The following is a 10,547-nucleotide window of genomic DNA, read 5'->3' on the forward strand; positions in this document are numbered from 1 at the left end:
GGAAGTACTGTAGTGCAGCCGTGCATAAAGCCAAGCCCAGTGCTTGACCCCCAGGCTTAGCACATGTATCTATTTCCTCTGCAGACACTTTTTGAAGTGAAAGCACAGTTATTGTCTTCATTATGTTTGTACACAATTATAATGCAGGGAATGCATCTTATAAACAGAAAACATGTAGATGTAGTGAACAAATTAGTCCTTTTGAACACAAATCAAGCTGAGAAAATAAGTTTACAACTCCACCAAGTGGGCAACTACAACTAATTTTATTGTTCACATTGGCACTACCTAATTTGCACAAAACAGTAAATCACAATAAATCAAATATATTATTGTTGGTAATTTGATGTTGAGGTTTGGATGCGACATGGTGTTCAAAACAGGTTTCTTAGCTAAACCAGCTAAAGATCATGCTTGTCAACCTGCCTTTTCTATACATGTTGTATATAACAGAGGCCAGCTGCTAAGAGCTGTGAGGAAACAGTTGTACAAGAACAGGTGATTCAATTATTAAATATGTGTTTAAGAGAAAAAAACAATCCACAAACGATATTATGAATAAAACATCTGCGAAATAAAAACCCATCTGCGATCGTGTCTCTTGGATAATTCAGAGGGATCTGGGTGTATCAATTTACTCCGCAATCCAAATCACAAAGACACTATCCAAATTCAGTATATGAGAGTAATCCAAAAAAGAAGTAAAAAATCTGGGTAACATTTCTAGAACAATGTACACAAGATGGTGAAGTTGTTGCGTTATTGGCTGCTAGTCTAGTGTGAGTTTAACACTGATGTCCTATAAAATCTCCATTAAACAAACTGATAGAATCACACATCATTAAACCTTATTTTAACAACATCTTTCAGTTTAGCCAAGCTGTTTTGATTCATCCAAAATCCAGGTACTCTGTTCGTATCATGGACTCAGAACAAACTGACTTTTTGAAGAAAGTGCTTCGTATGTGATGTTGTTTTCCTTTATTTTGATTTATTTAATGGAGTTCTTGGAATGGTCCTCCAGAACTGTACTTTTCGGGACTGTCAGTTGCTGATCCATACCAGCACGCTCCATGGCTCCTTATGAACCGCAATTCAGAACTAAAGCGAGATACAAGCAGTTTAATAAGATAAAATGGTCTCCCCATTCTCCCAAAAAACATGTTTTTCCTCTGTAATGTCATGGAATGTTTATATAAATAATAATATGCTCAACTAGGATTCATTCCAAAGGGAGTAAGTGGAAAATACATCAGTTATATACCTTGGTTTCCTGAGTTTGTCTCGCTCCACTTCTTTATATTCCTGCTCTGTTAAAAAGTCTCCCGGCTCTTTGTTCAACTCATCTTGGATTCTATACCTGCCACTGTATGGGGTTAAACAGAAAAAGTAAAAAAAAAAAAAAAAAAAAAAAAAAAAAACAACAACTAGTGTTCGGCAATGATAAATTATGATTAATCGCATAAAAAGAAAAAGTTAGTGTTTACATAATATATGTGTGTGTACCTGTCTATAATTATTTTGGATATATAAATACACATATATGTATATATTTAAGAAATATTTTTATTTATATATAATATTGATATTTATATATAATATAAATTATGTATAATATACAGTATATTACATGCAAATATTCCTAAAAACATACATGCATATGTGTGTATTTATATATACAAAATATAGACAGTACACACACATATATTATGTAAACACTAACTTTTATTTTGGATCCGATTAATTGTGATTAATCGTTGCCCAGCACTAAAAAAAAACAAAAAAAAAAAACAAAAAAAAAACATACAATAATCATTCAACTTATTTCATACTTAACTCAACCTAATTTGACTATTATTTCATATTACAGGGTAAAAAGATACAATTCTGAACGAGGCATTAAAAATCGAATGCAAATAAAAAAATGCATTAAAAAATTTAATAATCATAACACTTCTAGTCACCGTTATTTTGCCAAGTAAAATATGTTCCTGGATCGAGAGATTTTTTGAGCCTGAAACAACATTTCTTAAATGTATAGCCTTAACCTTAACCCTACCCCTAAATCTATCTCGGCCATAAGTTATCCCTAAAATCAGAGGGAAATTATGATGAATAGCACTGATGTAGAAGCACCTAACCCTCGTTGTAGGCCTAAACTTAACACAAACTGTGAACTTGAAATCTGATTGGTTGACTGGAATGTTGTTCCAGGATTAACAAAGATGTTGATCCAAGAACATGTCGTACTTGGTGAAATCACATGCATGACACTTCTGTACTGCTAAAAGCAATTAGCGTTAATGACAGGCTGTGGGGCTGAGAGCATTTAGTGTGGCATTTAATCCAATTAGATTTAATTTCCTTGAGCAGAATAAACACTTTGGAGCCATTCGTTTCAGCCAGAAGACGAAACCCACCTCTCTGCCCCTGTTTCCTAAGCAACCCACAAATAGATCATGTTGCTACATTACTTTTTTGTTCTTTCAGGCAGGCTAATTTGGAGCTCTTTGTGCAGCAGAACATTTCTCAGGGACTCAGTCTCTCTCCTGTCGTCCATTAAATCTCTCTGAAGGCAACAGCTGGTGGTCCCTTCCAGCGTCTCACAGAAGGCCTTTAGTCAGAACAGAGGGATAAATGGATAAGTTTGATATATCTGGTGTCTGGATGTATCATATTTGGCTGAATGGAAAAGTATTACAGTGCAGTAACTGAGCGAGCTTACCCATCTCTCTCTAATATCACCAAAAGCAGCAGGTGGGTCATCCAGACATAAGAATTGTCTGACCGCTTCACTTCAGTGGAGAGAAAGCAATGTTACTCTGTTATCACATTTTTTTCCTCAAAGTGTTACATTGTGATAATGATTCTCAATAACAGTTGTATTGTAGTGTTGATTCTGTTTATCAAGATTTTTGCATTTTATTTGTTTATTTAATTAATTTTATTTTTTATTTATCTTATGTACCCATATGTAGATTTAAATTTTTCAAATTTCGATTATGGAGCAATAAGCGAAAGTGTGTGTAAAAAAAAAAATGAAATGGGAGAAAAAATGTCAATGATGATATATATAGAGCCCGTTCTCATCCCAAGGCGTCATATACGACACTTTTGCCAAAGCATAGACATCCAACGCACATGGCACCCTTTAGCGTCAAATGAGACGCAGATATATATGGGGCAGAAGGCGCCTCCTAGTGGTCTAAACCTAACCCTACCCCATACCTAAACCAACTATAACCGAAGCGTCTCATTTGACGCTAAAGGGTGCCATGTGCGTTGGATGACTACGCTTTGGCAAAAGTGTCGTATATGACGCCTCGGGATGAGAATGCGTTGATATATACACACATATATATAGCACCTTTAAAGAGATAGTTCACCCCAAAATTCGAATTAGCCCAGTATAGCCTAAAGCTATTTGCATATGACATTCTTCTTTCAGACGAATACAATCGGAGTTAGATTAAAAATATCCTTGCTCTTCCAAACCTTGGGAGTGAATGGGTAGCTTATATGATTTTGGAAGTCCATCAGAGCCTATCCATCCATGATAAAAGTGTTCGAAACGGTTCTGGAGTTAAAAGAGTAACCACGAAAACCGCGAGAGGTGTCAAAGCTAAGCTACTCCTATCATACATCGTCTAGTGTTACTCTTTTGGTGTGAGTCGACGCATGCGGCGGTCTAGTTAATTAAGGCTATGTTTACACGGAAACGATCTGAAGAGAAAACGCAAAAGTGGCGTTGCGTTTTCACTTTTACTTCTGCGTCTAGACGGGCGTAATGGTTGGGAAATCTGCGTGTATATGGTGACGTAAAAGTGTGTAAATTTCGATGTAGTATGCACTACAGGCGGCTAGGTGGCAATATGAAGCACTGCCACACATTAACACCAAGTTCACGCGCCTGCGTACAACCTTCAATGCGCCTTCTCTGATCAGTGAGAATATTTCGTACAACTGCAAAAAAGACTCTTGTATGTTAATCAGAGCTGCTAGGGCAACTTGAAGGTCCGGCGTATGGAAATAATCCGACATGTTGGTCGTTATTTTCCTGTACTTGCGCATGCCTGTGATGTAAACACATATGCGACGAGAGCCACCGTGAGCAGATTTGCATTTTTGCCATTTAGACGGGAATGCGACTGTGGAGCATTCTTAAGATTTCCACTCTGGAAATTCACTTTTTGGACTTTTTCAAGCCCAAAAACGCCATTGCTGTGTAAACGAAAGGCACATCCGATACAATATTTTACGTTTTCACCCGGAATCGTTCTCACGTAAACAGGGCCTTAGTCAATAAAGTTTTAAATGTGAATATATTTTTTTTTCACACGAACGAATCACTCCGCTTCAGAAGGTCTTTTTCGAAGCTCTAAAAAGTTCTTCCATCCATCTTAAAAGTAAAGAAGTATAGGCCGATGGGTTTTTGTAAGAAAAATATCCATATTTAAAACTTTATAAATTATAATCACTGACTTACGGCAACAGCCATGCGTGCGTTTGCGTTCGTAGGATGTAGCTCCTCTTCTCATACTGTATATCGAAATCCTCTGACATAGGATACTACTATTTGATATAACGCTGATTGTGTTCGGCTAAAAGAACAAAGTCTTATATGGCTTGATGGGATCATTTTCATTTTTGGGTGAACTAGTCATGAACTAAGACTATGTTTCTCTAATAGCGAGGGGAAGTGAGTTTCACAGTTTAGGAGCATATAGTGAATGCTCCATCATGCTCTCTCTCTATATATATATATACTATATACAGTATATATATATATATATATATATATATATATACCCTTTGCTGAACATGTGGATCAAATTACAAACTACAAATGTTTGTTTTGTTTGAAAAGCAGAACCATCCACAGATGATCACTTTTCGTAGGAGGACTTCAAATGAGCATTACTCCAGTCTTGTTACTGTTCAGATTTCATCCAAGAGTCATTCAAGTTTTCATCTCAGAAACATGTGTGAAAGAAAAGTAACTGTACCGCAGTGTCACCAGATTTAGAATAAATATAAATCTGAGTGTCATCTGCATAAAAATGCTAATTAAGCTGACTACAAGAAAAAAACATACATAAAAGTAAGGGGCCTAAAATTGATCCCTGAGGGACACCGATATGAACTGAACCCACCTCTGACCTATATCCACCGAGAGACACACAATCAGAGAGATACAGAGAGATACAGTCTGGTGAGTAAAAGAGACTGATCAAAATCAACACTAACATCATTAAGAATTAGGATGGAAAAAAAAGAACAGGATCAGTCATTATTTACCTGAACTAAAACTGTGGTGTTTGCGAAAACTAGATTGACTCAAAGAGATTGTTAACAGTGAGGTGACTGTAGGCTAATCATGAAGCCACAACTCATTCTAAGATTTAACAAAGAATGGAAGGTTAGAGAGTACAAAAGCGGTTAAAGGAATCTAAATCCATGTTAGTCTTTTCAGAGTTACAGAAGCTATTTTAAATGCGAATTTGAGGTAAAACATGATTTAATTAAACTAGTCAGCATGGAGTCAACTATTCAAGTTGTATTTATATTTTAAAATTAAATAGTATATATATATATATATATATATTAAAATTATTGTTCCCCCATGAAACTTTGCATTCACTTACAAAAGCACTGAATCTTTCCTCCCACCTCAAATCACAAAAGGTTTGAGTGCAAATGCAACATTTCTTGAGGGAATGCAATTGTTCGAATGCAAAAATCAGTCAAATCGGGGGGTTTTTACACAAAATGTAAAAAAACAACAACAAAAAAAACCAAAACAATTTAATTTGTTTGTCTGGTTTACACATACTGTGGAACTTTATTCCAAACCTGTATGATCAGAAAATAATATATTTTGAATAATGTTTCTCATGTTTTTGACTTTTTGTCCATACAATGAAAGCCTATGGGCTCCAAAACAACAATGGACTCCTCTGACTTTCACGTTGATTATAGGGACTAAGGCTGTTGAAACACAAAGCATAATGTACCTATTTCTCAGGTCTTTTTGAGCAACTAGGTGCTGTAGAAAGTCTTGTAGGCCCAGTTGTCTCTCTTCCAGAAATTCAGCACTGAAGTTATTAAACCAACGCTTGGGTGGTAGGACAAAGTCAAACACAGGAAACATCTCCTTCAGCTGAAGATACAACATAAAGACATAAAATCACTCATATCTAAAAGAAGGAAACACTGAGGAAAAAATGAGCAAATCTCCAACATTGCCTGGTCAGCTGACATGAGTCACCTGTGCCTGACCTTGTCATGTAGTCGAGAGAAGTCTGTGTATCGTCTAAAAATGTGCCAGCTCTCGTCAGGCGCTCGCCTCACTAAGATCTTGTAGACCTAAAATGTGCAGAAAGAGAACATCATGTCCTATTTATCACTTAAAACTTTGCCATTAACAGACACAGTGCACATCTAAGATTCATCTTATTCATCCTTATGTGTCTCTAATTAAAGGGATATTTCACCCAAAAACGAAACATCTGTCATCATTTACTCACCCTCATGTTTGCCAAGCAACGACTAAATTCATATGGACTATGTTTACAGTGTTTTTAAGAACTTTTTGGACTGGTTGTGGTTACTCAATGGGGTTTCAATGGAGGGACAGAAATCTCTTAGTTATTTCATAAAAGAAATATGTTTAATCATGTTTCAAAGATAAGCGAAAGTCTGGAACAACATGATGGTGGGTAATCGATGACAGAACGTTCATTTTGGGTTGAAGAATATATCCCTTAAAAAGTAAGAATTAAATAATTAGCAACAACAAACTAATATACAATGCATTGATTACTATGGAGTGAAAAGAGCATGAACTCCTTACTGTGAACTTTGTCTTTTCCTCCATAACCTTATAGCCAAGCAGGGTGACCTTGAGCGTCTTCTCTTCATTGATCCCTCCGCAAAATCCATTACTATAATACTCCATCCCATTCCCTCTTCTTACAACCTCTGAACTGAGGTTTTGGTAAAACATGCTAAATCCAATGCTCTCAGAAAAGAATGAGCTAAAGTAGCTTGATAATCTGCTTTGTCTGGTTTGGGAGCTGGTGAAAAGAAAGAATCCTAAACCTAATGTTAGCAGAAGTTGACTGATTGTCATCTTCTGCATTCCTCACTATTAAGAGAAGTGAATCAGTATGCCTGTCACAAATGAGACACAACCGACCAAACCGCACCTTCTTCTTCTTTGATAAAATTTCAAGTAATTCCTATTTATGGTGTGGCAGGTCTACCCAAACACACCATACTCAGATTAAATTACCTTTGTATGAATGCAGAACTCATAAACCTATAAAAATGCTTTTTTTCATGAACTGTTGTTTGATTGAACTGCCATTTTACACATTACATTTTTTGAGGAGATGTGTTCTCTGTCATTTACACCCCAAAACATGACAACTTGTAATGGAATATGCTAAACCAACACATGTAACTGAGTTATAGGAATCATTTGAAGCATAAACATCTTTCTTTTCTCAAAAAAGTTGTTCCTATAAACCATCCACAAACCACAAGCACTTCTCTTCAGGAAAGTGGTAACCACAAAAACTTAACAAACATCACAACATGCATAGCAGAAACTTTTTTTTTAAATGCCAAACAGCATTAAATGCTAAGCTTTTCCCTTTACTAATACACATAAGTAATTAATTCATTTAATTTATTCACTTAATTTCAACATGTATTCTCCTCATCCAGACCTATGCAAAGCATGCTGGGAACCAAGCAAAGTTTTCAAAGTTAAGGCAATTTTTAAATAATTAAAGACATCAACATTATCATGTCAAAAGAACTAATCAAAATAAGTTTTAAAATTATCAAAATTTAAATCACCAATCCTTCTTCCAAAATGTTATTTTTAACCCATTGTTTTTTACTGTGTAAATCATTATCTATGGGCCATATTATTCACTGAGAGCTGAAGCACAACCAAAACAATGTTCTTCCACAAAGTGCATGCAGTTTTATTTTTTAACCGCTAAAGGGCCAAAAGTTACATAGTGTAGCTAAGGACATGTTAAAAAACAATAACAGAGTGTCAAAAGAACACTTAGAGACATAGTTAGGCCTTTTATTAAAGTGGAAATAAATAGGTCAACCATATTTTTCCTCCCTTGCAATGCAATACCTTCAGGACTAATTTCACAACACCTAAAACGTATGTTTTTCCCAAATGGCTGTGTGTCTTAGTTTTGCATTTTGCTGATGGAAAGTGGAAACGTTAGGTGTGGAGGGAAAATAAAAAACAGGCACGCATTCTCTGCGGCACTAGGTGGCGCAATTAAGACTTGAGGTGGTTTTTAAAATCACCATATATAAATGTATTTCATATTAAATCAAAATGTAGCCTATATATATACACCATATATACAGTATTTTGACCATTGGAAGTCAGTGTATAGTGTATGCTATGATATGTATAAGCCTACAGCTGCTGTAGCAATCATATATATATATATATATATATATATATATATATATATATATATATATATATATATATATATATATAATCATTTACATAATTACATTAGTAAGGGTGATTGGGACATTAGGTTGAATGGGACAGTAACTATACAGAGTTTATTTTCTTAATGATTGAAAATAAAAACTTTTTTTTTTTTTCGCTGAGCTTAGATATAAGAACACATAATCAAAATTGGATGTCCTTTTTAGCAGAGAATGTCTTTGTTATTGGTGCGAGATCCTGTAGGTGTGCAGGGCAGGCATCAAACAGGAAGTTGACCCTGAAATATTGAAATATTGAAATACATGAACTGAGGAAAATGACTTTAGCTTTTGCTGATTTCATAATATATTTTTTCCAGTTACTTTTGAATAGAAGAAAACAAAATAATGTGTGATACGTTGCATTAAATATCATAGAACATGCTTCTTGGTGAGTCTGTGTGTTTTTTTTTTTTTTTTAGGAAATAATGAATGATATTGCTAAATGATATTCAGAAAAGGCATGAAACAGAAATTGCGATGTGTTCTTCTGCTATGATGTAAAACGGCTTTCCGGAGAATATGGAGCGGGACTTGATTTTGTTCATGGGGAATTGATTGGATGGTTGTGCTTTTGGTGTGATGTCATGTGATTGACAGGTTGTCCCGCCCTCTTGTCAGTAAACACATCATCAGAGAAGAGATGAGCTGCAAGAGGGAGAAGTTATTTTGATTAAAGATTACAGGAGCACAAGATTAATATATATATATATATATATATATATATATATATATATATATATATATATATATATATATATATATATGAAGAGTTCAGATGCAAAAGCCTCTGAATGCCATTTGAAATTTTCTTCTTTAATGATAATTTTTATCAAACTTGTATATTTAAGTTCAGTAATTTCACTTAAATAACAATTAATAGGTAATTATCATTGCCATTTAAGTGAAATCACTGAACTTAAATATACAAGTTTGATAAAAAATTATCATTAAAGAAGAAAATTTCAAATGGCATTTAGAGGCTTTTGCATCTGAACTCTTCATATATATAATGCGCATATAAAACATTTATAATAAATACTGCAACATTCTATTTAAAAAAAAAAATACAAAATACTACATTGTAATTTCATGGTGATAAAAAAAAAAAAAAAAAAAAAAGGAATAATCTATTACAGTGCCAAGAGCAAAAAGCTTCAAGTTACCAAGATATGTTGTTATAACATATCATTACTGGAACCTAGAACCAGCCAATGATGTGTATCAGGAGTGACTTTGTGTTGCATGATGTCATTTCTTCAACGTCACTCTCTCTATAGACTGAATTCAGGGCCGTGTTGTTTGTGCGGAAAACTCTTGGGAATGCCCCCCCTTACATAATAATGGAATCGCCCATTAAACGTTCATGGGTCAAAACATGAACACAAACTTCAAAATGACGTCGTTGGATCAGGTTCAAATAGCCTACGTATTAAAAACGTGGTCGCCAAAATATTATTTAATTATTATTATATTTCATGATTTCTGAATTATAAAAACACAATTACAAGAGACAGAAATGTCACAGCAAACGTCCAGATAACAACAGTTTCAGCAGTCTGAAAAGTTGTGTTGCTGTACAAAAAATAAGACTCAATAAATAAAAAGGAATAGTTCATCCAAACATGGACATTTTGTCATAATTTCCTCATCCTCAAGTTGTTCCACCTGTATGAGTTTTTCTTTCTTCTGCTGAAAACAAAATAATACATTTTAAAAGAATGTTGGCATAGAGGGAGGTATATTTACTGCAAAATATATTATTTTGTGTTCAGCAGAAGAAAGAAATTCATACAGGTTTGGAACATGGGTGAGGTGGAGTTGACACATTTTTATTTTTGGATGAACTATCCCTTTTAAAATCTACAAAAAACGGATTGCTTAACGGCACACACTTCAGGTCTAATGAATGAATGAATGAATCTAATGAATCAATGAATCTAAATAATCAAATAATAATAATTTATAGTAATCCAATCCGATTAAATGTGAACCGAACCCTCTGA

General features: G+C 34.6%; 1 protein-coding gene across 1 annotated transcript; it reads right to left on the reverse strand.

Annotated features, from left to right (window-relative positions):
* Positions 1-311: 311 nt before the first annotated feature.
* On the reverse strand, positions 312-7,548 carry LOC120471468 (sorting nexin-16). Its single transcript, XM_039661299.2, has 7 exons — positions 6,854-7,548; positions 6,280-6,366; positions 6,015-6,160; positions 2,726-2,795; positions 2,475-2,614; positions 1,265-1,366; positions 312-1,101 (listed from the first exon to the last, which is right to left on the reverse strand). The coding sequence occupies exons 1-7, from the start codon at positions 7,139-7,141 to the stop codon at positions 996-998; spliced, it is 939 nt and encodes a 312-aa protein (XP_039517233.2). The 5' UTR covers positions 7,142-7,548; the 3' UTR covers positions 312-995.
* Positions 7,549-10,547: the final 2,999 nt, after the last annotated feature.

The sequence above is a fragment of the Pimephales promelas genome, chromosome 5 (assembly GCF_988280905.1).
Source record: "Pimephales promelas chromosome 5, fPimPro1.hap1.1, whole genome shotgun sequence".
Classification (NCBI taxonomy): domain Eukaryota; kingdom Metazoa; phylum Chordata; class Actinopteri; order Cypriniformes; family Leuciscidae; genus Pimephales; species Pimephales promelas.